General features: G+C 36.1%; 1 protein-coding gene across 1 annotated transcript; it reads right to left on the bottom strand.

Moving 5' to 3' along the window:
• Positions 1–659: 659 nt before the first annotated feature.
• On the bottom strand, positions 660–26,691 carry LOC128031659 (V-type proton ATPase subunit B, brain isoform). Its single transcript, XM_052619986.1, has 14 exons — positions 26,460–26,691; positions 15,466–15,521; positions 14,946–15,044; positions 14,709–14,802; positions 14,533–14,610; positions 13,650–13,789; positions 9,070–9,171; positions 8,169–8,266; positions 7,953–8,076; positions 4,745–4,895; positions 3,205–3,287; positions 2,850–2,954; positions 2,627–2,756; positions 660–1,724 (listed from the first exon to the last, which is right to left on the bottom strand). The coding sequence occupies exons 1-14, from the start codon at positions 26,566–26,568 to the stop codon at positions 1,582–1,584; spliced, it is 1,512 nt and encodes a 503-aa protein (XP_052475946.1). The 5' UTR covers positions 26,569–26,691; the 3' UTR covers positions 660–1,581.
• Positions 26,692–27,004: the final 313 nt, after the last annotated feature.

Below are 27,004 nucleotides of genomic sequence, written 5' to 3'. Positions count from 1 at the left end.
AGAATAAAATAGCATTTTATAAGTAATACACACAATAACTATAATTTTCACTTTTTGCTCAGTTCCTTGAAATTATTAGATTACGCATTACACAAACAATAATAAGAATACATTTTAAAATAGATATTTACATTCATTTTTCCAGTCTTCTTTACCCATCAGATTTTAGATTTCCTCTCCTCCCTAAACAAATTCAGAGTTAAAAAAATAAAATAAAAAGGGGGGCAAGATTTTTGGACCTTTATAAAATGAGGCCACACTAATAAGACACAGTAAAAAAAATAAAATAATATTTATACTGTTAATATAAATATATATATATATATATATATATATATATATATATATATATATTAACAGTATAAATCTGAGACACAAGTAAAACAATGAAATCGAACATAAAAGCATTTAAATAATAGCACAAATAATTTAACAAAATGAAATCTGTTACTTTTAGTAAAATCAACCCACTGGGGCATAAAAGTGCCAGAAGTTGAAGTAAAACCAACTATAAGGAGCTATAATATTGTTAAAACTATCTATCTTGGTAGATTTTTGCAAGAACAGTCCCTAAGCACAGAAAACAATCAACTGGCATTTTCATTCTCTTCAACTGATATTGCTATTTATTATGTCAAATAACTGAAGTAGTCAGCCAATCAGGATATAACAATATAATTTAATTAATCTGAGAGGTTTGACAGGTTTAACAGCCATCAACACAGGTAAAACGCATTTACACATACAGAGTAAGAGGGGAATGTTTAATCAGTCTCATATTTCAGCACATAATTCAAAGCACAGATGTTGTAAACATCCTCCATCCTCCTCTAACAGGGAAATAACAGCTGTCACTGACAAGCATACACACTATATGATCATTCAACACCTATCATTTACCTGTCCGTCAGCATAACACAAACTAAGTTTGGTACGCAAACATTCATTTGGATTTGTTTTTTGGATATTAAAATAAATAAAAGTGTTTATTTTCAAGGGAAGGGGCCTAAATTAATTTGTAAATCAAATATTCTCATGAATTGCAAGGGAATGTTTCAAAATATGATTTTGGTTTGTGCACTTGTTTCAAAATATGACTTTGTTTGTGCACTTGTTGCAGTGATGAATTGAGGATGTGAATTTTTCCCTTTGAGCTCAAATGTTTTTAATATTCTCTTTAGGCTGTGGTTAGTGAAATAACTCTCCAAAAAACAAATTCTTAAAGAAAAAAAAGAAATGAACGACAGGAAATTGTATGCATCTCCAAAACGAAACAGTGAAACAAAAGCAAATCACGATTACATATTCTATCCACAGTAAAGCACACACAAACATGTATAACACAACAATGGGGGACAATGGAATAATCTCTGGTGGTAATAACACATGGGATAAATGTCACACATGTTTCTGAAACCTTTTAAACGCATATTAAATGTGTATTATCCCAGAGTTATGCCCTGTAATTCTAAACACCACTTGTCAGAGTATAGGTGGACACAAGGGATGAGGTTTTCTGAGGGAGAAAGGTCATGTGACCTTTAGCCCGGGCCTCCAGAAGCTGTAGTGGTCTTAGGAGGCTCAGTGACGGGCAGCGGACTCCCTCGGGTAGAATTCGGCCAGTGTGCTCTGAGGAATTCTCTTCAGCATTTCTTTGGGGAAGATTCGGAGCAACTGCCAACCGATGTCCAGCGTCTCGAACACGGTTCTGTTGTCATAGGGACCTAGAGAAATAGACACATACCTCATAAACTCAAAGCCACATGACATAACACTCAAGCTTTTATTATGCATTATAGCTTTTGAATCATTTGTCACATACTCAAAGACTTATATCAGCTTTGAGCCATGGCCAAACATATATCTATTATTTCAATCAGTTACAAAATGTATGCGCCAGACTGTTCTGACTTGCGTATGCTATACATAAAGGTTTAGTCTTACGGTTTTCTTAAAAAGCATTAACAAAAGGGAGCTTTCAAAAACCTTAAAACTCCCATAGACTTAAATTGGCATAAATTTATAAATTAATTGTGCGCTCATATGTCAGAGGCTGTACCGCACTCATGGGAAGTTTTGTTCTCTGTAAATAGAAGCAATAACTGAGATTGTTGGAGTCCAACATGTGTCAGTGGAACTCATGTCCTTTTCTAACATTGACAGTAATGAGACAGAAATGACATTATTAGAGATTTCATCCCAAAAATAGGGCTGTGATCAATATAAAAGATGCACATATATATATATATTTTTAAGTGAAGTGGAGGGTTTGATGGGGACGGAGGGCTTTGCACCTCGTGCCACACTGAAGAGCGACAGCATTGAGAAGAATATTCACTGAGGTGAAAGAGCTTTATGACAGAGCAAGAGCAGGTGCTGATAGAAATAGATGCTGTATAGTGGTTTCCAGTATACAACATAATAGTGTTGGCATACACACACGGTTTAGAGACCTTGAAATAAAAAAAAAGAATAAAAAAATCCTCTAGCGTGGCAATCTCTGCTTAAAATAAAACAACACCTCCAAAAACTGGTCCCTTAAAGGCTGGTTAATTTCTGCCAAATTTAGACCTATATAAGGTAAATGAGCATGCAATATAGAAAATCGCATGCTAGGGGTTTGTACCTTGAGCAATGAAATTCTTTTCGAACTTCTGCAGGAACTCCAGGTACAACAGGTCGTCCGAGGTCAAAGCTTCCTCACCCACAACAGCCTTCATAGCCTGAACATCTTTACCAATAGCATAACACGCATACTATGGGATTAAGAGAAAAACAGAAGGAGAATTAACCTGAAAAATCACAATTCAATGGCCAACTTTGGTATGAACATTGCACAACTTATCTACCAGCTGGTTAGAGACATCAGCATGATCTTTGCGGGTCATGCCCTCTCCGATGGCAGATTTCATCAAACGAGAGAGAGATGGCAGTACGTTGATGGGAGGATAGATCTTGAAGTAGAAAAAAATAAGAACAATGAAGAGTCTGGTTATGAAAAGAAAATAAAAAAAACTGTATTGTAACTTTGAAAAGGTTCACCTTAAAGATGAATGATTAAATATTGATAATGATTTCATGTGTATGAAGCACATTAATGAGTCCTACTGTACTTTTGCAGATTTTGAAGTGGATTATGTACATCTAACCAATTTTCTAATCACACAAAGCTTTTCAGCTGTTGTGACCGGTCAAACTTCTCACCTGTCTGTTGTGCAGTTGTCGGTCAACATACACCTGTCCCTCTGTGATGTATCCCGTCAGATCAGGGATTGGATGGGTGATATCTGTAAATGGGGGCAAAAATTTAATTGTGAAGTGATGTATGCCAAAGTATGGTGATCCATTACTCAGAATGCATGATCTGCATTTAACCCATCCAAGTGTGTAACACGCACAGTAGTGAACAACACACACCCAATCTTCGGGTTACAAGTTTGATTCTCTAACCATTTTTATGCAGTCAAAACTTGTTATTCTAGTCATGAATTAATTTTTTTATTATGCGTTATTAATAGCATTTTTAGACCATTTAGTTTGCAGACTTGATCTAAAGATACTAAAAGGTATAGTCATTTTGTGGTGTTCTGGACAGCACAGAGATGTAGCGAGTTATCAAGATAAGAGGGCAAAGAAAGAAGAAAGATGGAGGTTTCCTGGTGCTGCTATTATAGGGAGCACCCATTCAGAAACACACACAGGTCCTTCACAGGGACGTTTCTATAGTAACCAAAGCCATCAAGAGTGCTAGTTACGGAGCGCAGATGCTGTCTCTGGCCTGAACACAAAATAAAAGTAGTGCACATTTTATATCATTGACCATCCACAATCATTCTAGCAAGGTTTTAACGGCAGAAGGACACTTTCATCACTGAAGAAAATTAATGAAACTTCATTCAAATCATATATATTTTCTCCAGCAATCAAGTGTGCAAGAATGTGTGAATGTACTTGGCTGTAGCTTAGAGACAAAACTGAGAAGTGACCTAAAACTTGCGAAACCTTTGTTAGGGCAGATTACAGGATGTCCTCATTTAAAAAAATAAATAAACGTACTAACAAAAATAAATAAGTAAATTAATAAATTAACTAACACAAGAACTGTAACAAACTAAGTAACTAGAATAAAGCTAAATAATTAAATACATATCCAAATAAATTACTTAAACTAACAAATGAAATAAATAAAAAATACAAAAATTAATAAATAACTGAATAAATAATAAAAACATTATATATCTTAATAAATGACAAATTAAAAATTAAATAAATGAATAAATAATAAAAACCATTATATCTTAATAAATTACTAAACTTTACCAAATAACTGAATAAATAACAAAAAAATCATAATTAAATATATATATATATATATATATATAAAAAAACACAAATAACTAAACTGAAATAACTAAATACACCTAACTAAAATAAATAATAAACTAAATTAAATAACTAAAAATACATTTAATTAAAAAAATAATTAATAAAAATAACTAAACTGGAGAAAAAAAACTATAGTAACCAACTAAATGTTAAATGATTTAATATTTGTTAACATTTTCTTTACATTTATTTTTACCAGGCTGTTTCATAGAAGTTTCATAGAAAAGTAATAGCACACTTCTCAACAAACTGCTTAAAAGAACAGGATGAGATACATGCTGAAGTTGAATATTTGATCAAATGTCTTTACGGTACATTATCAAAAATCAGTGTTCTATGAAAATGTGTGTTCATGTACCATCATTAGGCATGGTTAGAATGGGGATCTGAGTGATTGATCCATTCCTGCCCTCCACTCTTCCAGCTCGCTCGTAGATCGTAGCAAGATCAGTGTACATGTAACCTGGGAAACCACGACGACCCGGCACCTCTTCACGGGCAGCAGACACCTACAACCAGACAAATAAGACAAACAAAACATATCATATTAATTAAAATTCTGTGTATGAAGTTACACAGGAGCATCTCATAACCCTCGAGTGTTTTCAGCTTTTTATTTTCTTATAATTACATGGAACATGGAATTCAGTTGCTTCAAACAATAGCATAAACATCATTCAACGTAAATTTTGATAATCGTAATTATAACCGCATTTACAATTTCAAGGGAATAATCGACAATTACGATTTTTGTCAGCCCTACTAAACGGTTACATCTGCTCCACACCAACCGATCAATGACTGTCATTTCAAGCCGGTCACATGATGTTAATCTGTTTTCTACTTCTGCATCTGCAGAGCGAGGCGCTTTTATAAGCAGAAAATACGCTCAGATCTTCTCCCAAGGTTAAAACAAGTGTAGACGCTGTTCTGAGCCTCACCTTTACCAGGCTGAATGGGAGAGGGAGTTAAATGTTAATGCTCCCGCCGCTCTTTGGAAGCGGCTGCCTATTGCAGGAGCCAAAGCAGGCAGCTTCGACAGGACTGAATATATCCCAAGGTTACAGCGGCACAAAGACAGGAAGGAATGAATGGTCCTTTCACATGCACGCTAACTATTTCAAATTATGCGTTTGACACATTTAGACATCAAAACATGTTTGTGGCACAAAAATGATCATCACTGGCATTAGGGTTGAAGAAAGGAGATGCTGCTAGAAATAAAACTTCTTCGGAAGGCTGAGGAACATATGTAGTATGGAATGAAGTATATGTGAATCTGTTTGTCTGTCTAAACATCCCACTGTTAGGTTTAGAATGGCACACTACCATACAACTCATACTATTTTGCCGTTATGTGGACGGTTACTTAATAAATTTACTCAAATGTGCAGAATACCTCACTTTATGGTATCAAGTGTCTCTAATGCAACACACTCCATTTTCCTCACTCATTCAGTGCGACGAATCATTAGCAACATCCACCTTGATTTTTTTTTTTAAACATATTCACTCATGATTTAATTCCAAAACTACATTTTGCAACATTTAGTTTTTCATCATTTTTTGTGCAAGAGCATTTTTTTTTTGTAATGTTTTATTAGAATTTTTTTTATTTGTAATTTTTCATATAGAGGAATTCACTGCATGTTGTTCTACTGTATATGGTTGTGTGCGTGACCAATAACATTTTACACTGGGTTTTGTTTAAAACACGATTTTTAAACTCGCTGAAATCCATTCATTAAGATTGGACACAGTGGCTCTTCTTCATATGCCACGCAGAAAACACGATACTAACTGTAACACTGGCCATTGCTCCAGCCTCAAACATTGTTTCAAATGTCAAGAGAGGTTTACGGTGCTTTTGTTACACGAGATTGTGCTTTTCATAGCCGTCATATCGGTTTGTTGACTCCCAAACAGCTGGAATATGATATAAAAGAAATGGCCCTGTACATGCAGTCAACTACTCATTTTGCTAAGCAGAGTCGAGAGATGCTAAGTAAAGTTATTTATATGGTACATGATGACGCAATATAAATGTGTTTGCTGTGCATGTAGCCTAAAAAGTGCACAGTAGTACGATGGCTAGGTAAATATAAAATGATATAGAGACTAGATAAGGAGATTTAGGATTATTTACTTGACAAGGTCAATTATGTTTAAGCAGGTATGAAATTCAAACGGAGAACAACACTATATGCGATGAAACAGGGCACTGGAAATATCACCAAAAAGCAGAGAAAATGTTTGCAGATTTGCTTGCCCTTGCATCTAATAGAAAAACCTACTTTTCCCTTGAGTGTCAACATGAAGAATTTATATGAGATACAAGTGCATTATGTCTCTGTAAAGGAGACCTTCAACTATGTTTGTTGAAATGCTGAATTTATCATAAGATTTAGTAAATAAATTAATAAATAAAAGACATACTTAAAAAATGCATTGAGTGAGTTCCTGTAGCTTGTCCATTTACCAATATAGCCTAATCCCTTTATTTGATCCGATAGTGCAGTGAAAAGAGTAATATTATGATATACTGTTACAGTTTAAAATCACTGTATCTATTTGAATACGTTTTAAAATATAACTTATTCCTGTGATGTCAAAGCCGAATTTTCAGCAGACTTAACTCCAGTCTTCAGTGTCTAAAGTAAAATTCTTAAAAAAATGAAATAAAAAACACCTAAGTGATCACCATGAATTTTTGTAATGTGGAAAAAGTAGGTGTATTATTTTATTCTTCTCGGATTACATTTTTATTTATTTATATATATATATATATATATATATATATATATATATATATATTAAACCCCTTTCACACTGCCATTCCGGCAAATACAGGGGTAAAGTGTTCCTGTAATTGTTCCCTGGTCGCTAGATTTGGCACTTTCACACTGCCAGTGATGACCCGGTATATGTGCGTGCTTTCACACACAACCCTTGAAGATCCCGTAACGACACGTGACATCAGCGTGTGAGGTGTAATGTACGAGTCGACAACACTAGGCACGTTATACTTTAACTGAAGCAAGCAAACGATCTTGGCGTCAGCGCGGAAAGTGAGGAACTAACTGATCTCTGCTTCATTTCAGTTTGCACATATGTTTTCGTCGCGAATGTTGATCTTCCTTCAAAAAAGCCGGTAAAAGAGTCGCGCGATAATGCACGTCATCACTTCGATATGGAATTAGATCTGGCTTTTGTTCACATAGCGCTCGTACCGGGTCGAACCCCGCAATGTTACTAGGTCCCCGATCCGGGTTCAATTCGGTAATCAATTCCAGGACGTGGTTGCTTTCACACAGAAGGCTAGCCGGCAATGTTCTGGAAATATTGCGGGTCCGACGTGCCGTGTGAAAGGGGTTTAATTAAAATATATTTTAATTAAATTAAAATATATTTTAGTACTTTTTAGCAACAATCTTTTTTTATTATTTTGTATGGAAGCTAATTAAAATACTTCTCTCAAAAATCTGAGGCTTTTGTACTTTAATGGACCTTGCTTCTGATATCAATTATGAGGAAAATGTATTTTACGGATATGATATCATCCTCACCTCTCTCAGAGCCTCTGCATAGGAACTCATGTCCGTAAGGATGACCAACACGTGCTTCTCACACTGATAAGCTAGATACTCCGCAGTGGTCAAAGCCAGACGTGGGGTGATGATGCGTTCAATGCTGTGCAGAACAATTCAAAAGAATAAAATAGTCAATGTTATACACAATATACAAATTGCATTACATAAGAAGTCATTGTAATGAACTCTCACGTAGGATCATTGGCCAGGTTCAAGAACAAGCACACGTTGTCCATAGAACCGTTCTCCTCAAAGTCGGACTTGAAGAAACGTGCAGTCTCCATGTTGACCTGGGATTCAAACAATCAAACAAACAAACAAACAAAAAAAAAAACCAAACAAACATGTAAAAAGCCAAACAAATCCAGAGTAAGACCTTCACTTCCAGTTCCACCAGACTCTAAAGAACCAACAATGTCAGGTACTTTCTTGTTCATTATTCAACCAAAATCTCCACAATTCAGTTCAAAATGACCTCTTGAAGTACATTTCTTGCTTAAGGAAAATCCTTTGGCTTAGTATTTTGACCACCCGGCACATGAAATCAAGATCTAGAGTTACAGGGCGTCAAAAGCGAATGCATTAGTCTGCACCAGGAGCCCGTTGGCCACAGGACACAAGGCTGGGTCAGTGACATTTCAAGCACAGGTTAATGGAAGCCATTCACACATGAATACACAGGCGAACCTGAAACCGGACACAAGTAACACCCGTCTGAGAGGACAGACCGCAGCCACTCAGGTGACAATAACAAAGGTTTGGAGAGGAAGCTGACAGGTGAGGGCAGAAGGTTAAGGTGGTGTTGAAGAGCAGGATTAAGCCACCTATAAGGACCAACATTCATCCACTCACACAAAAGAGACACAATTTTACATTCTGTCCACTAAGAGGATCATTTTACACACGCATCCTGAAAGTCATGAAAACAGTTGACCAATGCATAGGCACCTAGATGTAAAACAGGATTTACTGTTGTAAAGAAAATGAACACGCAAGAAACCTCAAGTAAAACAAGCTTTGACCATGGTATAAAAATAAAATAAAAACATATACTTGGAAACTGGCACAGATAAAGAGACAGAAAACCACTTACCCCCATAGCAGCAAAGACAATAGCGAAGTTGTCTGCACTGTAGTCCATCACATCTTTCTGTTTCTGCACCAAACCAGCCTGACGACAGATCTGAGCAGCAATCTACCAGTCAAAAAGCACAGAACCAAAAAAAAAGTTAGAGTAGTACAATTTGATTAAAAAAAGTAAGGGGTCGGGTAAGTTTAAATGTTTTTGTAAAACGTTCCTTGCACTAATCATGGCTGCATTTATTTGATCAAGGACATAGTAAAAACAGCATGTTTGTAAAATGTATTTTACAATTAGTAAAATGTATAAAAAGTCATTTATTTCTGTGATGGCATTAGCCTTTACTCCAGTCTTCACTCTTCAGTGTCACATAATCTTTCAGAAATCATTCTAATAGGCTTATTTAGTGCTCCAGAAACATTTCTTATTTTTATCATGTTGAGTTCTTTGTGGAGTTCTCTGAACAGTTCTCAGATGAGTCCTTTGATGAATAGAAAATAGAAATGGTAAAGCAGCATTATTTGAAATGGAAATGTTTTCTAACATTATAAAATGTATTTACTGTCACCTATGATTTATTTAATTCATTCTTGTGACACAAAAGTATGAACTCATTTAAAAAATAATAATAATTCTAATGCCAAACTTGCGAACGGTGGTGTATAATACATTATTTGAATCTCCAATATTATTTTACTTGATAAGAAAAAAAAAATCTGTTTAGCATATTGAACATAACACACTATAGGGGTAAAATGCCCATTTCTATTATGTACAATATGTGTGTGTGCGTGTGTTTGCAACAAAGAGATTAAGACCACAAGCATGAGGAATTTCACGCTTATCACTTAATATAATGGTCCTGGACGTCTAATCGAGCCTGACCCATGACTGAACTCTGACCCAGAACACCTGTTTCTCTGAGGGGATAAAGCCGGCTGTGACCCATGACTCCGGTTTAATGAAACGAGAAACTTTTATATCACAGTACAGCAGCTTCATTAGTGAGACACTGAAACCCACTTTACACTTGGGCTGTTGGAAGTTCACACCATTCAATCTTGGCCTTTGATCGTATATTTTCAGAACTGACAATTACTAGAGCTTTATGCTCTTTTCAAAGTCTATATACTGAAAACGGTATTTTTTTCCCTCAATTTAATCCAATTCATTAACTACTGTCCTGTTCTTCTTATTGCAATGACAAAATTCAGTACTCTCTCTTCCTTGATGATTCACTCCTTAAGACCTGGAACAGGTTTCTTCAGACATGGAAGAGATCTGAATGTACTGTACTTTTCACACTTGTAATTGTGTTAACTGTTAACTCTTGAAGCGATTGTAATTCTGTTCCTTAACTCACTTCAACATTCTAGCAGAACATTTTAACACTGTATACTTCTCAATTAGCAGCGCAAAAGCAGAATTACTCTTGGTATTATATATATATATATATATATATATATTAGGGGTGTAACGGTTCACAAAATTCACGGTTCGGTTCGATACGATACACTGATGTCACGGTTCGGTTCGGTTCGGTTCGATACGTTTTAGATACAGCAAAATGTAAAAACATCTCAACTTTTCAGAATGCCGCAAGCGCACCGCGGGTCATGTGACAAGAACTAACCAATCAGCTTCATCCTTTCCCGTAACAACGTTGAGAGCTCAGCCAAGATGAAGGATCAGCTGATCATAGTTGTATATGGATTGCAATTTTGAAATAAATTTAGTAGCGGAGCTACTGCAAGCGATTTTTAGAGCTGCAAATCCATTTATCCTTCGCTGAAATTTCCGCGTCTCATGGAGAGAGCACGTCATTGTTGCTTAGCAAAGACAGACGCCTCATGAGCGCTTCTGCCCAAGCCTTTGGGAAGGAGGAGAAAGACGCGCTTAGCGTTTTCCATGCGTTTTTAGGAGCGATATGTGAACGGCCCCTAAGGCGCTCGCTCACTCAGCACGCGCTGAAGGCTCGTTGCAAAATGTCGAATGCCTTTAACAGACCAGAAATATAAGATCCTAAAATAACCAACAGGTCTGGTGTTTGGGTTGGATTCCCTGTAAGCTATAGTGTCTAAATGCTGCAGGGATAGTTTGCTGCGTGCATGTTTCTCCTTTTTTTCGTCTTTTCCCAGATAGTACTGACGCATATATCCCAGATATTCCCGCTGGTGTTTTTTTTGTTTTTTTTTTATTCCCGCTGGTGTACCCTGTCATGTTGCAGATGCGACATACCATTGTTTTTTTATCCACCACTCTCTTGCCATCACCATTATAGCTTAAAGGGAATCCAAAGTGCACCCAAACACCAGACCTGTTGGTTATTGGAGGATCTTCTCATTTCTAGTCTGTTAAACGCATTGGCTATTTTGCAACGAGCCTTCATCGCGTACTGAGTGAGCGAGCGCCTGCTGAGTAGCCTAACATAAACATATAAGATGGTGTTTTTTTCTTCTTCGGGAGTGTCAGGGGCGTTGCCTGTTACGTTGTTTGGGTTATTGGGCTACCTTGTTGAACGCATATCATTATATTTCTCTCTCTCTCTTTTTTTTTTTTTTTTCAAATATAATTAATTACTCCAACGAACCGTTCGGTATACATAATGCGTACCGCGTACCGAACCGAAAGCGTCGTACCGAACGGTTCAATACGAATACGCGTATCGTTACACCCCTAATATATATATATATATATATATATATATATATATATATATATATATATATATATATATATATATAAATTTGTTTAGCAAAAAATAATTACTTTAAATGAAGATATGCTTTTTAGATGTAATGTATAATGCATGTACAATGTTTTTCTAAATATTTGGAAATGATTATGGATCATCTGTTCATAACTGAAATGTACATGTCTTTGAATGTTGGAGGCACTTGACTGAAGGTGGAAACTGTTTGCAAAGACTGCGCCAAAACTGAGGCTGAAACAATGGCCGTGAGGTTTAAAAATGATTTAACCTTGAATCACTAAGAACAACTTCACAAAACCTATTTAACACAAAATTAATTATAGTTATGAGAGTCAACCAGACTAGTAAACTAGCGACAAAAATGGTAGACATAATTGACCTTCCTACACTTCCTACAATTCAAGACAGCCTACTTATATCCTTAACAGCTCATGTCGTGGGCTATTACATTCATTTTCCAGCCTGAAGGCGGATAAGTTTGCAGCTGAGTCACTTACAGTCATAGCTGGAGGGAATAACCGACTATAATAGCCTATTTATGATCTCTGGGACAGAAATGACAAACGCAAACATCTTTATAATAATGAACAGAGTGGTGTTGTATACAACGAAAGTCCTTGTAATTTGACTTGAACATTATGTACCTACTTACGTGTGTATTCCTCTCCATAACTCATGCGATAAAGAGTTGGTAGCAAAGAAATCATTTATGACCCCTGCTCTGTCCTTTTAAAGTTTGAGGAACCAATTTAGATTTCAAGAATCATTTATGGTTCTTAATATTATTAAGTTCAGCAAGGACAGCATACTCATGTTGGAATGAAACAATCCAGCTGACCTAAAGCATGTACTGGATGTATTGATCAGTACTAAGTGGTTGGTTTTGTTTGCTTTCTCTAGAGCTCTCGAAATCATAGCGTTTCCTCCCGCATTCACATGAGAGGAGAATGTGATGAAATGAACTCTGACCCACCTCACTATTTCCACAGAAACACCACAGGGTGAAATCAATCACAGATCCCTCTCAAATTAACGTTAATCACACAGCCTTGTCTCACTTGCAAGCGTAATACAGAAAAAGGCACTGTGGCTGCCTCACTGCTGCACAATAAAGCACTACGTTTGATCAAAACACCTCAAATGAGGGAATTTAAATAAATCCCTCTAGGTTTTATTCAAATTATTTAAACACACTGGCAAGCAGCAGGGCCTGCATTGTATCATCTGTTCGTGAATTGGGTATAAAGACACATTTCTGCAGTGCACGTCAAAGACCGTTAAAATCGGACTAGTTGAATGCAAAAACAAGATGAATCGATTAACGTGACGTGACCATGCACTGAAACAAAAGTACAGGTAATGTGTGCTAGTGATGAAGTATAATAATTATCCAATACCATTCATCTCAAAATCAAGGCCAGATTTAATACCATGTAGTGTTCTTTTAATTTCTCTATAGATTATACTATAATATGAATTATTTACTGTGTGACGCTTCAGAAATCTTTCTAATATGCTGATTAGCGTTTAAGAATTTATTATTATTAGTAGTAGTAGTATCAATTTTAAAAACAGTTTTTGCTGCTTCCTATTTTTGTGGAATTTGTGATGCACTACCTTTCAAAAGTTTGAGGGTAAGCTTTAAAAATATACATTAATTAATTTATTAAATGTAAAAAGATTTCTATTAAAAATGAACACTGTTTATTTTATTAATCAAAGCATTTAAAAAAAAAAAAAAAAAAAAAAAAAAAAAATCAAAACAGGAATTACCTGCCACTTTTTTTATATCAGCCAAACAAAATTTCATATTGGATGCCAACCTGCAGAGCAAAAATTAATGCTGTATAATGCACTGGCTGTGCTGTTACAAACACACCTCATTATGCGGTAGCCCCGCAGCGCTAAAGATGGGGATCTTCTGTCCACGGGCGATGCTGTTCATGGCATCAATAGCGGAGATGCCAGTCTGGATCATTTCCTCGGGGTAGATACGACACTGAGGGTTGATGGGCTGACCTAAGAAGAGTCAAAAAGAGTACAGTGATCTCACCTGAGCGGGAAAAAAATCCGGTACAAAGTACAACTTCTATTTCTAAAGAAGGAAAAGAGGGCTGCTGAAAAAAAAAAAAGAATTCTTTAGGCTAAACTATCCACAATGGCCATGACAAATGATAAAGGCTTATATTTTAGAAAATTTTTTTCTCGTTAAAGCATTTCAAAGTGCTACACACCATTTGGAGTGGTGTGACCTTGAGGCCTGATCAACCTTTTATTACACCCCCTCTCATCCATTCAGCTCATTCAGACGTTGCCCTGAATCGCCATTGTATACCTTTGATAGCTGAAAAGGTCACCTTTGCCATTTCAGTTTAGCAGAGATCAGGGTCATGAGGTCAGTAAATGGCTTAAAAAGCACAGAAAAATCTCAAAACATTCAAATATCAACAAGGAGGAATTTGAAGCATTTATGAACATATTCTGGCATGCTGGCCTCTCAGTAAGCTGCAGACTAAGAGTGCACATCGCACAAACAAAGACAAAGAACATTTAACATGGCTGGTGGCAGCCTAAACTTTAAAAATCTAAAATCAGCTAAAAAATGTTAGCATTTTTATTTAAAACAGACCAAGAGTAAAAAATAAAAAATAAAAAGAAATCACAGAATTGTTCAATCATTTATGTCCCTCTCAAGAAGACACGTGTTCCTGCAAAAGTTACATAAAGTAAAAAATAAATAAATAAATACATAAATCTCTTACCCATGATGTCCAAATAGTCCTCAGCCAGAACAGTAGGACCCCGGTCAATGGGTTTACCTGACCCGTTGAAAACGCGTCCTGAAATAAAATGACCCGTTTTTCATGACATCCATATTGGTTATGTAGAAAACACTTTGAGACTATCAATACATGAATAGCATTAGTTAAATGCTTACCAAGCATGTCCTCAGACACAGGTGTGCGCAGGATGTCACCAGTGAATTCACATGCGGTCTTCTTAGCATCGATACCTGAGGTGCCTTCAAACACCTGATGGGCACAAAATGTAAATATTTTTCAGTTATGACCTGATCTTGGCCTTAGAAACAGCAGATATTCATATCTAACAAATCTTTACAGAGAACAGTTATATTTGGCCAAACATCTGAAAATGCTTCTGAATGAAAACGTGCCTGAACGACAGCCTTGGTGCCAATGACCTCCAGAACCTGCCCACTCCTCTTGGTCCCATCGGGTAGGGTAAGGTGCACGATCTCTGCATAACGTGGAAACTAGAGGAATGGGATAAAATCAGAAATTAGGATGAGGATCAATATACAACACCATTCTAAAGTCGATTCATTATGCAGGGTAATTTTGTCAATTTAACTTAACAGTTTAAAGTTAATTCAGCTGTACCATAACAGAAAGAAGTGACAAAAAAAAACATATATTTTTACATTTTAATAAAATTTCACAACATAAGCAGTTCTGATAAAATAAAAGCATCTTTCACATTTTTTTTTTTAATACAACATTTTTAACTATGTTATTGCTTAAACATAAAATATATATATATATAATAGAAAATATAATGTTCAGAAGTTTAACTATAAAAAGATTTAAATTTCATGTTAAAAAAAAAAAAAATCAAGTTTACAACGCGCATATTTTGAAATGCTTTAGTTTTTGTAAACACTGAAAAGTACTCACTTTGACATTGTCCAAAATAACCAGTGGCCCATTTACACCAGAAACAGTAGAGTAGGCTGAGGATGACAAAAACAACACAATATGTAAAAAACTTATTCAACAAACATTTATTTTTCTGACTTTTTACTACCTGCAAAAGGAAGCCATATAATATCTGAAAATTAATATTCACATTTACACCTTCAGTTTGCATTTTTATTTGACCATTTGAAACACCCCTGAATAGCAAACATGCAATTACTAAACAGACATATGGGGAACTTTTATTGATTCTACGTTGCTGCATGTCTTTTTGACAGGCGTGAGTCCAGGCACGCGCACACACACACACACACACAAATGCATATACCAACTGTAAGCAATAGCTATTACCAAAAAAGTGCATGAAATTTGCTAAAAAAGCCCACAATCACATGGAAATGAGGACTCTTTCTCTTGACACCTGTGCATCTAATTGTACACAGTGACCTTTACTGGAGCATTCTAAATGGCTTTCATAAATTTCCATGTCCAAATGTCAGAACTAGAAGAATACTGTTAGCACATTCAAGGTGGCTTTTTCAGCAGATGTCAAGATGGGGGACGACATCTTACACCCTTCCATGAGGGACAATTACGTGGCTCAGACTATGGTAATTTATGATGGTTCCAGCTGCCCAAAAAGTCTCATATAGTCTATATAAACTATTACATTCATTTAACAGGCCAGGGAGAGTGGGGCACAGATGTCACTTTGAAAGGACAGTCCATCCAGAAGTCATCATTCATTTATTCACCTTCATGTCGTTTCAAACCTGCATGACTTTCTTTCTTCTGTTGAACATTAAAGAAGATATTCTGAAGAGTGATGGCAACTAAACAGTTTTGGTTCCCATTGACCTACACTGAATGGACAGTGGGAACTGAAACTGTTTGATTACAAGACATTCTTCAAAATATCTTATTTTGTATTCAGCAGAAGAAAGGAATACATATACATTTGGAATAACATGAGGCTGAGTAAATGATGAGAAGTTTCATTTTGGAGTGGACTATCTCTTTAAGATGCCACTTTTTTCCCCACATCATAACTGAGGCTCATGTGATTCCTGAATCACTCCTTAAACAATGACTCAGAAAGCCAGCATAGTATGCCCAAAATATAACAGAAATATTAGACATGAGAGAGAGAAATTGCTAATAGTCATAGCTGTGGTGTTCATCTGGGTGAGGAAGGTTCAAGTCTTACCTGCAACCTGTCACATTACCTTAATTTCTGTCCAATCTTTCAATTAATTAACTAATTATGCCGAAGCAAGAAAAAAAAATATATATATGTATTTTTAATTTCCTTAATATAATTAGTGCTTTTTAAAGGAACACACATTTTTATAAAAAGAAACCAAGTGTTTTTGGTAATTTGGTCATTATTTCCAGTCTTCAGTGTGACATGATCCTTCAGAAACCTTCCTAAAAACCAGAGCTTTGGTGCTCATAGATGACAAAGGTTCGAATCTGACCTGCAACATGTCACAATGCCTTCTTTTCCATCCAATCTAATCATGCAGAAGCAAAAATAAAACTAGATTTTCTCATTTCCTCAATTTAATAAGTGCTATTTAAATGAACTCTTAAGTTTATTTATGGAAAGCCAGACAGTGTTTGTGGTCCAGGCTGCAGGTGCATGCTCAGGGTGGGCTCTCATTAGCAGCAGAGGGTGTGATCTAGTTTTGGCCTTTTACTTTGCATGGGAAAACATTAGCCGTCCTGTCACAGGAGCCAATTTGGTGTATGTCCTTTCACTTTGTTTCAGCGTGTGTGTATACACGTGTGTGAAAGAGAGAGATTGTGCACGCTAGATGGAGAAGAGTCCGCTTTGTCTGCTCTGGGTCGTCCATCTCGCCTCAGTGTGTCGGTTTTGTGTGCACCGCAAGACTGCAGTCTAATATCAAAGGCAGTAGGAAATGAGAATGGACCGTCTCTAACGCCCAACACAGCAGCCCCACAGGGAGCAGACACTATGCCACTAATTAGGCTTCAGACAGCACAATCATTTGTCAGTGCACTATTGCCGTTTCCCACACACACACCTGCACATCATGACTTTCCTTACTGGCTGAGGAGAAAAGGAAGGGTGAAAAAGAGAAACATGGTTCTATCCTTAAGTTTTTTTCCCCCTTGCAATTAGTATAAAATATAAAAAATATATGTAAAAAATATATAAAATTTTACCATTTTATATACATTTTACCATATAAAAAATATATGGCTTTATGTTTTTGTTGTGATACATGCAAGAGTTAAATATACACACGCACTATGATCAGACATTTGTTTGTTTTTAATACTTTTGAAAGAAGTCTCTCATGATAACCCATGTTGCATTGTTTTGACCTCAAATACAATTAAAACTTTGGTCCCACGTTATACTACTACGTACGTACATTAAAAATAAGTACAATGTACGTATTTTGTTCATATTGTATTGAAAACACTTTTACTGCTATTGGAGACAAATTTGGTGGTATGAGTTAAGGTGTTACGGGTGGGTCAGTGTAATTATAAATGTAATTACAGAAATTAATTACAGATTTAATTACATGCAGGTAACATGCAATTACATGCATTTTTAAAATATAAGTACAATGTAAAAACATATGTACACAATAAGTGCATCGTACCAAATGATTAATTTAAATGCAAGTACACAGTAGTTAAGGCCACTTAATATTCAGTGTCACATGATCCTTCCAAAATCATTCTAAAATGCTGTTTTGCTGTTCAAGTAACATTTCAATTTTGGAAACATCTGAACTACTTGATATTTTTATGAAAAGCGTGATACTTTGTTTTAGGATTTTTCGATAAACAGAAGGACTTTATTAAAAATATATATAATTTGTAACAAATGTCTTTACTGCAACCTGTAATTAATTTAATTCTCTGTTCCTGAATAAATAATAATAAAAAAAAAAACTTTTAAAATTTAGTTTATGCATTGAAAACATATGGAAATACAACACTGGAAATACATAATAAAACTTATGGAAACATTATTTTTTGTACATATTGTATTTTGGTCAGATGATTATCAATAGAATTTAAATAAAATTGTTATCATATTGAAATTCAACTATTTTCATTTAAGTATTGTCACAAAATTCTATTCTACCATGAATACTATAGACTGCTGATATTACAGCAAAATTATATGCTGTCTTCCAATATGTCTAATACAATAAGAAATCCCACAAAAAAGATGAGCAGGTGAAAGACTTCAGCTCCCATTATGATGATTCCCTGAGCAACACGTCATCCCTATATAAATGAGTCTCATAATTGTCATTATTACAGTGAAAAAAAAACAGTAGTCAAATCACCCCAACACTGAATATTCGCTCTCTCAAAACACACAAAAACAAATGCGTTCCACAAATTCGCAAAACTCCCTAAAATGCATGCTTCCTGCAAATTCCATCATTTTTCAAGACATTATGGCTTTCCCTTCCCTCAGTCCTTTTTTGCCCAGACAAATTGCAGTATGTGCTTCACCGGGAGGTGCTTATAAAATGGATTTAATAGCTACACTTACCCTACAAATTGCCCATATGTTCCAAAGGAGATACATATGTCTATTTACTGAGAGGTGATCATAATTATGAGGCTGGAAAATTGCAGCCATATAATTGTACATCAACCCCTTCAAAGTCTCTCGAACACAACACAAACTGCTAATGGAAACAGTGAGAAGCTGAAATCTTTACTCAAACAGCTTCTGACATGCTCCGATATTGTGCACAACATTAGACGAACGCTAAATGAAGGCACGCAGGTGCTAATTTGCTCTGCCAAAACAGGACGCCGCTTGTTTTTTAGTCAAATAATGGAAGCAAAAATAAACATGCACCTAAATATGCTGGAATAAATGAACAAAACAGTGTACAGTGTACGAAAAATCTGATCATAAGCAAAACAAAAACAATTTAAAAAAAATGGGAGTGACGAAACGACCCTGGCGAACCTTGAGCCAATTGCCTTCCAGCTCTGTGGTGAAGATGGCGGCCCACTTCAACTCCACACACAGAGGACTCAGTGCCTCAGAAGAGGCCTTGTAAAATAAAGATAAAAAAATGGCTATACATTCACATGGTGTGAAGTAGCAACATTTCCCATTAGGCTTGAAAAACTTTCCCCACCCCTCCCAGGACACTTGAGTTTGAGTGTGTCGGTCCGAGGGCTAGGCATGCAACACCAGAGCGGGTCAACATGAGGCCTATGGAGCTGCCTGGCCCTTTTGTGTGCCGAGATGTTAATTGGTTCTAATCCGACAGTAGAAGCTGTTTTGGTAGCCTGACCCCGCGCCCTGAAGGACACCTTGGTGTGAAATACTAAAGGGCCCATTCAATTGGTGCTGAAAGGAGGCATGGAGCATTCCAACACATTTCCATCTCTGCTGTGAAAGAGAAGCACTGACGGCGAGGGGTAGGGGGTACGGTGGTACAGGCGTTTTTTGGGGGCTGGTAGCATTGCACTGAAACTGAATTAACGATACAAAAGCACAGGCAAAGGTGGCAGGCTTGTCTCATTCATGCACATCCTCCTGTGCTTCTTTTTCTTTTTTTTGCTGAGCATTCCCCACAGTGGTTTCCCATAAGACGTAATAAAAGAGAGCGCTAATTGCCCCATGTTTGGGATCAGATAGACACAAATGCAACTGTCATTAAACAGACATACATGGCTCACACAGTTCCGCCATGATGACACCCGCTAAACTTAACCAATAAGAGAAACATATCACTTGATAATGAATTCTGAGGCATTGTGTGTTCTAGCTGCAAAAGTGTTGGAGGGGACAAATGTCCGTATCCTTCCATGGACAATCTCTGAAAGCATAAGGAACAGTCAGGGTTTAAATTGAAGACTGGGATTTAAATGTACAACTATTTTTCCCCTAAGAAATTCTAGGGAAAAATTTGTTCTGAAGACACCAAAGTGGATTTTGCATCAAAATCGAATTATCGAACCTGTTGGCAATGGCTTCATAACTCAGATTCATAATTTGGAGACTTGATATGACATCTACATTCTGACTGAGAGAATAATGAACAGACTATTTAAGCTGTATAGATGAAAAAATATTCAATGACAAACTTAACTGAACCACCTGCTAAAACACTACAAAACTATGCAGTTATTCTGCAAGTATGGACAATGTTCAACTGACCGGTCGTCGCAAACATAAATGTCACAAAACGTATAACTGTGCTTTTGATTAAATGCACGTTAGCGCATTTCTGTGAAAAATAAATAAATAAATAAATCTATATTTTTGTGACAATAATTGGGGCCGCAGCCCTATAAATACCTACAATAGCTGCCGGATTCTGAACTCAGTGTTACATCTATTCAGAAATACGATGAACACTGAACAAATGTTAAAATTGGGGGGACACAATAAAATCCTTTCAGGAAAAAAGGGAGAAACGCTGGATGACCGATAGATAGATGTATGAAAGAATCAGTGCGCACAGGGGACCTTGATGGTATTCTCTTGGACTTCAATGCTAACAGAGGGAATCCAATTACGGCACTGACAGCACAATGTGCTTCACACTCAGAAGGGCAGGTTTTGAATTTAGTGCACTACGTATCAAAATAAACGGAGCAAAATTTGTATTGAAAGATGATCATTTTGCATGCATAAAATATGGATGACAAACTGGAGATGGCCTTCATGATTTCACACTCTAACATATTAATATAGCCTCCTTGAATAACTAAAAAGTGCTAGCTAATTAAATTTGAACAATTCCCCAGCAAAGAGTTTTACTGTGTGATTATGAACTGAAAAGTCACTGGCCAGAAAATAGTCAATGTGATAATTAATTACACATTTTGAATAAAAAAAGTATCAAATAAATGTTAAATTATAAAATAAACAAATTTTCTGTTATTGAAAATAATGTAATGCCCTTTTCAAGAGACATTTCAGAGATGCATTGAGTCTGAAGCTACGTTTGGAATAACGCAACATTAGGATTAAATGAGAAAATAAATTAACTTGACATATCAAAACTACTAAAGCTACCACCCGCTAAAAGTCCTCTAAAAAATAAACAAAAGCAAGACCTGCATGCAACACACAGATAGTGTGATAAAGACGGACACGTACATACACGCACAATTATGGCTGTTCATCTGTCCTAACAAAGACCTCCACAGTGATGACACCCCATCAAACAGGAATGCTTTTAACCCCACAGGTAGAGGCAGAGGCTGTAACGGAGGACTCCCCACTTGCATGCACTGATTGGGCCATGTGTAATCAGACGACTGTATGTGTGTGTGCCTGTATGAGGGGGGAACGGTGGGAAGAGCTGTAATCTGTGTGTGTGTCCTGGCGGGATGCAGACTGAAGGGGTGCAGCTAAACTGAGACAGCTGGTTAACCCTGCTGCCTCTCGAGGAGAGGTGGCAAAGTGGTGCAGTTACAATAGATCGAAACAGCCGTAATGTCACTGCAACAGTTTGAGAGTGATTTGCAGGGATAGGCGGGTTTTCACCCATACGCTGCCTAGCAACAGACCTATAACAAAAGTCCAAAGCGGGCCCCCTATGACAAGGGAAGTTTAGGCTGTTTGTCATATTTCATATTCAACTCCACGGGAATGGAGTACTCTTTGATGACTGACATGACCAAATATTTCAAACCTAACTTTCGTGTCTCAAAATCTTGATTTAAAAAATAAAATAGCCACACAAAACTTTAGACATGAGTTAAATGCGTATTTAACACCTTTAATTCTTCTATTATTTCTGTACATGTAAACTGTAAAAAAAGAAAAGAAAAAAAGATTCTGCATTTTTTTTAATGAGTAAGACAATGAAAGACAATTCATAGACAATCATCAGGCGTTTTAAGATAGACTAAAGACTATAAATCGTTATCCTCTATACAAACTTAATCTTAGATTTTAAATCACACACTAAAATATAAATATCAGATAAAACAATTATGAATGAATAAATAATAAATAAATAAATTATTAGAATTAAATATATCATGTAATGTATTATGTAATTAGATTAGATTTAGATCATATTTATAAATAAATGAAACATTTTATTATAATTAAAAATTAATTGTATAACACATACTATGTAACTATGTAACATTTTGCATGTTCTGTAATGTGCTTGTCAGGTTTTTAACTGCATCATCCTCCATCTGTTTTTTTTTTTTTGCATGATTTCTGTAAATTGTGCTGAAATCGTATGTAAATGTAAAAAATTATAGCAGAATTAAAACTTTGTAATCAAAATTGCATCCATTTATTCAAAGCTTACTAAAAACACACAATTATTATTTTTTTTTAAATACAACATGCTTTTAAAACATAACCATAGATCAAAAAGGACGAAAAGCAGTGCGTCTTATGTGATGCGCATAATGGGATAAAAAGGCTTTTTTCCCCTTTTAAATCTAAGTAGTCTATAATTGTATATACTTGGATACTATTTTTGAAAGTCGACTATTCTATACTTTTCTATCATTTACTTTTCTTTGATGGCAATATGAAGTCAAACGCCCACCGGGGGCTTTCTTTTTCCCTGTCACGACAATTGATTAATTACAGGACGACAAAAGGTTTAGCAACAGGAAACAGTGGATAAAATAAAGGAGGGCTGAGACATCTGAAAGATTTGTTTATAACCATGTCATTACGGGTAATTGTTTCTTCACAGAAATACCATTACCATGCTGAATGTCTTTTCAGCACATTTAAACGTCTATTCAGCATTAAAACAAAGCGAACAGACAGTCTGGGTTAATTGCTTTTGTTGCAAATGACGTGATTAAGACAAAAAAGGCCTCTGCTTCCACAAAAAAGATGAACGCACTGTACGTTTACTTTGTTTGTTTGTTTCAACAGGCATCTTTGAAATTTGACCGGGCACAAGCATGCTAACAAATTACTTAAACACACCAGCCGATGAAAAAAAGTTATGTGGGGGAAAAAAAATTTTGATTAAATTGCAAATATTTGATATACTCTAAACCTGCATTCTCTACATACCAAACATTTCGTAACAAAATGCAAAAATACCTTCCTGCTGCTGCGTCCTTTCAATGGCCTCAATATTATTGTCTTGTTTTTACATTTTGAAAAAAAAAAAAAAAAGTTTTAAACTTGAAGGTCCTTTCAGGGTTTTTCAGCCTTTTTTTAAATGACAAAGCAGGACCAATCAGACCTGCACTCACGGACACGGCCTCTCGACTGTGATGCCATATCAGGCACTGCAGGGACTCATGGGTACAGATCTATGTGTTTGCCTTCCCATCAGTCTTCATTGCCTTCAATCACAGCCCACTATCAGCATGCACTCTGCAACTGATGAGGCACAAAATGGTGCTGCTATCTGGCATGCCTACATTAGAGAGGCTTTTTTTACAGTATCCTGAGAGGCGTTTCAGATCGGGGGTCTTTACGCATGCAGCTTCTTTGGCTTTCAGAAGGGAAGGCTTCAATTCTTCCATTAAGTAATTTATTTTCTTCCTGGTTTGCTAAGAGGCTTTTAGCCTGAGCTTTCCTTTGACACTCTTTAAAATAAAAATAGAGGGAGAAACATGCTACCTGTGCTCCGCAGTATGTTTTGAGGTCTAAATTAATGAGATTTACAGTGAATGACATCAATAATACACATGAAAGGGGAAAAATGAGAGAAAGATGCCAGACGAGTTGTAATTTTAGCAAGGTTCTCCATTAAAGGGGTAAACAAAATTAACTACTCAAGTGCTGAAACATCGTACACAAGAGTCAAATTCTGTTATCGAAGAGAGATGCCAGTGACTATGTGGCGTCATCTGATGTTTCAGCAGGCTGAATGCAGGATATTGAGAGGTTTCAAGAAAAATGGAGAGAATAAAATATAGGTTATTAGGAAAAAAAACTACAGCTAGACCTACAATAAAAGATAAAATGGAAAAAAGCAATCATTGATCATACCGGTACATCTCCTATGAGTGTTTGTCTCATAGGATCCTACTTCCCCCATAAATAAAATATACACTTCCTTTAACCTCAACGCAGAAAAATCTCAATCTCTACCTCCAAACTCAAAACCAGTATACTAACATTTATTAGGTTTTTTTTTCTTCTGAAAGAAATTAATGTTAATTCAGCAAGGATGTATTAAATTATTAGAATGATCAGTTATATAACTTGTTGTAAATGTTACTTGAGCACCAAATCAGCATAGAATAATGTCTGAAGGGTCATGGGTCACAAAGAATAGATATATGGCTGTTGAAAATATATTACATACATTAAATATATTGAAATAGAAAACCGTTTAAATTGTACACTTCCAGTATTACTTTTTTTTTTTAACCTTGTTTTGATCAAATAGTTGCAACCTTAGTGAGCATAAGAGACTTCTTTAAAAGAAAACTTTACTAACACAAAACCTTTGAACAGCGGTGTAAAACAACTAAAAAGAATTAAGAAAAATACACAATTTTGCAAAAATTGGGTCATACGCACTAAACAGTGTACTTAGGGTCTACTTCCTCCATTTCGGTAACCATTGCATCAATCAGTTTTTTCCCTTGTTATAGATAGTGCCAGGTTCAAATCTGACCATATATTGCACTGCATTACAGACCTCAAAAATAATATTAGATTTCAGATTAGCAACCTATATGACACGCAACTCCTAAACATTGACAAAGTACACTTTAAGCATACACACACTTACAATATACAGCACAGGGGCCCCTACAGAAAAACTGATGACTGACTCATCCTGTACACCACTTTGTCCAATCAAATGGTCCAGAATGACCCCCAAATAAGACATGATGGACCAGGATGAAAAGCACTCTTCAGTAGCCCATATTTCTGATAAGACTAAAACAGCACGAGCAGATTAAAAGATGGAGCAGAACCAGTGATCACACAGTCAAATTAGAGCCTGGCAAACCAATACTCTCATGTATATTTGTTAATTAACTTCCTGACAGAATCATTATGATAAACACTATTTTGCAACCTGGTAGTTAAAATATTCTAACATTATTCCAGAGGAAAATATGCAGAACAGTAAACTCCTTTGCGGCATTTGAAAGATTATGAATAAACATTAAAAATGACTACACCTCTGCAACAAGGGCTTTCAATCAGCCTTATTAAAAGAAACAGATGTAACTTTTTCTGTTACAAAAAAGTCACATGATTTGAGGGGAGCTGAAGGTTCCTCATTGCACATTATTCAGCAGCGCGGCTGGGTGTCACGTGATAATGTCACATGAGAGGGATCATCACTCCATCTCTCTGTGTGCATTAGCTATTGCGTGAAAATCGAAAACAAAATCATAAAAACATCCATTACGATTACCAAATACACACCTTAACTGCATATACAAAATACATAGACCACATTATCAGTATTTAACTTATGAAGCTAAATAAACCATTCACAGATGGAGCCTTCAAAAACTCATGTACCACAGTCAAATACCAACCTATATAAATATATACCAACAACAAATATAGGATGTATTGTAGTTTTTCGATTTCAGGTCTCAGATTAAGCGATCTGCCTATAAATAATGAGATTTAATCCTGCTTGGCTAGCTAGCATGTTTACACTTGCTTAGACCTTCAAAGACACCAAAGGTTATTCCATTTTTTTTATTAAAATTAGCTTAAATACAACAATAATTTTGTTTATTTACACAATTACCGGTCAAGAAATATATATATATCTTTTTAGGCAAAGGTGCTGATCGATTAACGTTACTATAAACAGCTCAAGCTAGTGTTAGCATGACAGCTGTGCTACTTTGACTCCGATATGACACAACACTAGCAATAGATAAGCTCTATCCTGCTGGTGGTTAACCCCGATCAAATGCAAAATGCATATTAAAGAGCAATAAAGAGAATAAAACTAGAGAAACGCCAGATGTGTTGTTGCTATTAGCTGTATGAATGAAAAGTGAACGCCACTCACTCAGTCTGGGCTGGGAGATGTAGTTCCTGACCACGGCTTGAGCGTGCTGCCGCGCCGCTGCTTCAGGGCCGTTCAGATCCACGGGACGATTCGCTACTAATGTAGACATTGTTATTATTTTGCTTAATTAAATCAAACAGTCTAAGTGTAAACTGATCTGCGCTGAGTGCGTATGAACAGGCCAAGTCATATGACAACCGTGGTCAGGAAGTAGAACTCGTGCACGCTCACGTAAATACCGTGCGCGTCTCGCCCCTGACCCTCTTGTACAAGCGCGTTCGTGAGTAACTGTGTATTGTGTTATTGTATTAAAAGGAAAAAATCACAGTTTCCAATAATTTACACTTTGGGGCCCCATTTTATTATTGTTGTTTTTATTATTTCTTAAACATAAATTCTACGTTGTAACATGAAAAGTAGCCAGTTATTAGATTTTGAGATGTTTAAGTTGTAAGAATTTAATAATTCTAGATTTCTGCCTGTTCCACCTATTGACTTCCTTCTTCACACACACACACACACGCGCGCGCGCGCACACACACACA

The sequence above is a fragment of the Carassius gibelio genome, chromosome A17 (genome assembly GCF_023724105.1).
Source record: "Carassius gibelio isolate Cgi1373 ecotype wild population from Czech Republic chromosome A17, carGib1.2-hapl.c, whole genome shotgun sequence".
NCBI classification, from domain to species: domain Eukaryota; kingdom Metazoa; phylum Chordata; class Actinopteri; order Cypriniformes; family Cyprinidae; genus Carassius; species Carassius gibelio.
This window is presented reverse-complemented; position numbering and strand designations above follow the sequence as displayed.

What these genes read in the sequence shown, in the direction of transcription:
- LOC128031659 (XM_052619986.1), bottom strand. Translation starts at nt 26,568, where the DNA reads ATGTCTACATTAGTAGCGAATCGTCCCGTGGATCTGAACGGCCCTGAA. An exon ending in TTGTCTTTGCTGCTATGGGG is followed by an intron (nt 8,267 to 9,069) that starts GTAAGTGGTTTT and finishes TTTGAATCCCAG; the next exon opens with GTCAACATGGAGACTGCACG. An exon ending in ATGCAGAGGCTCTGAGAGAG is followed by an intron (nt 4,896 to 7,952) that starts GTGAGGATGATA and finishes GTCTGGTTGTAG; the next exon opens with GTGTCTGCTGCCCGTGAAGA.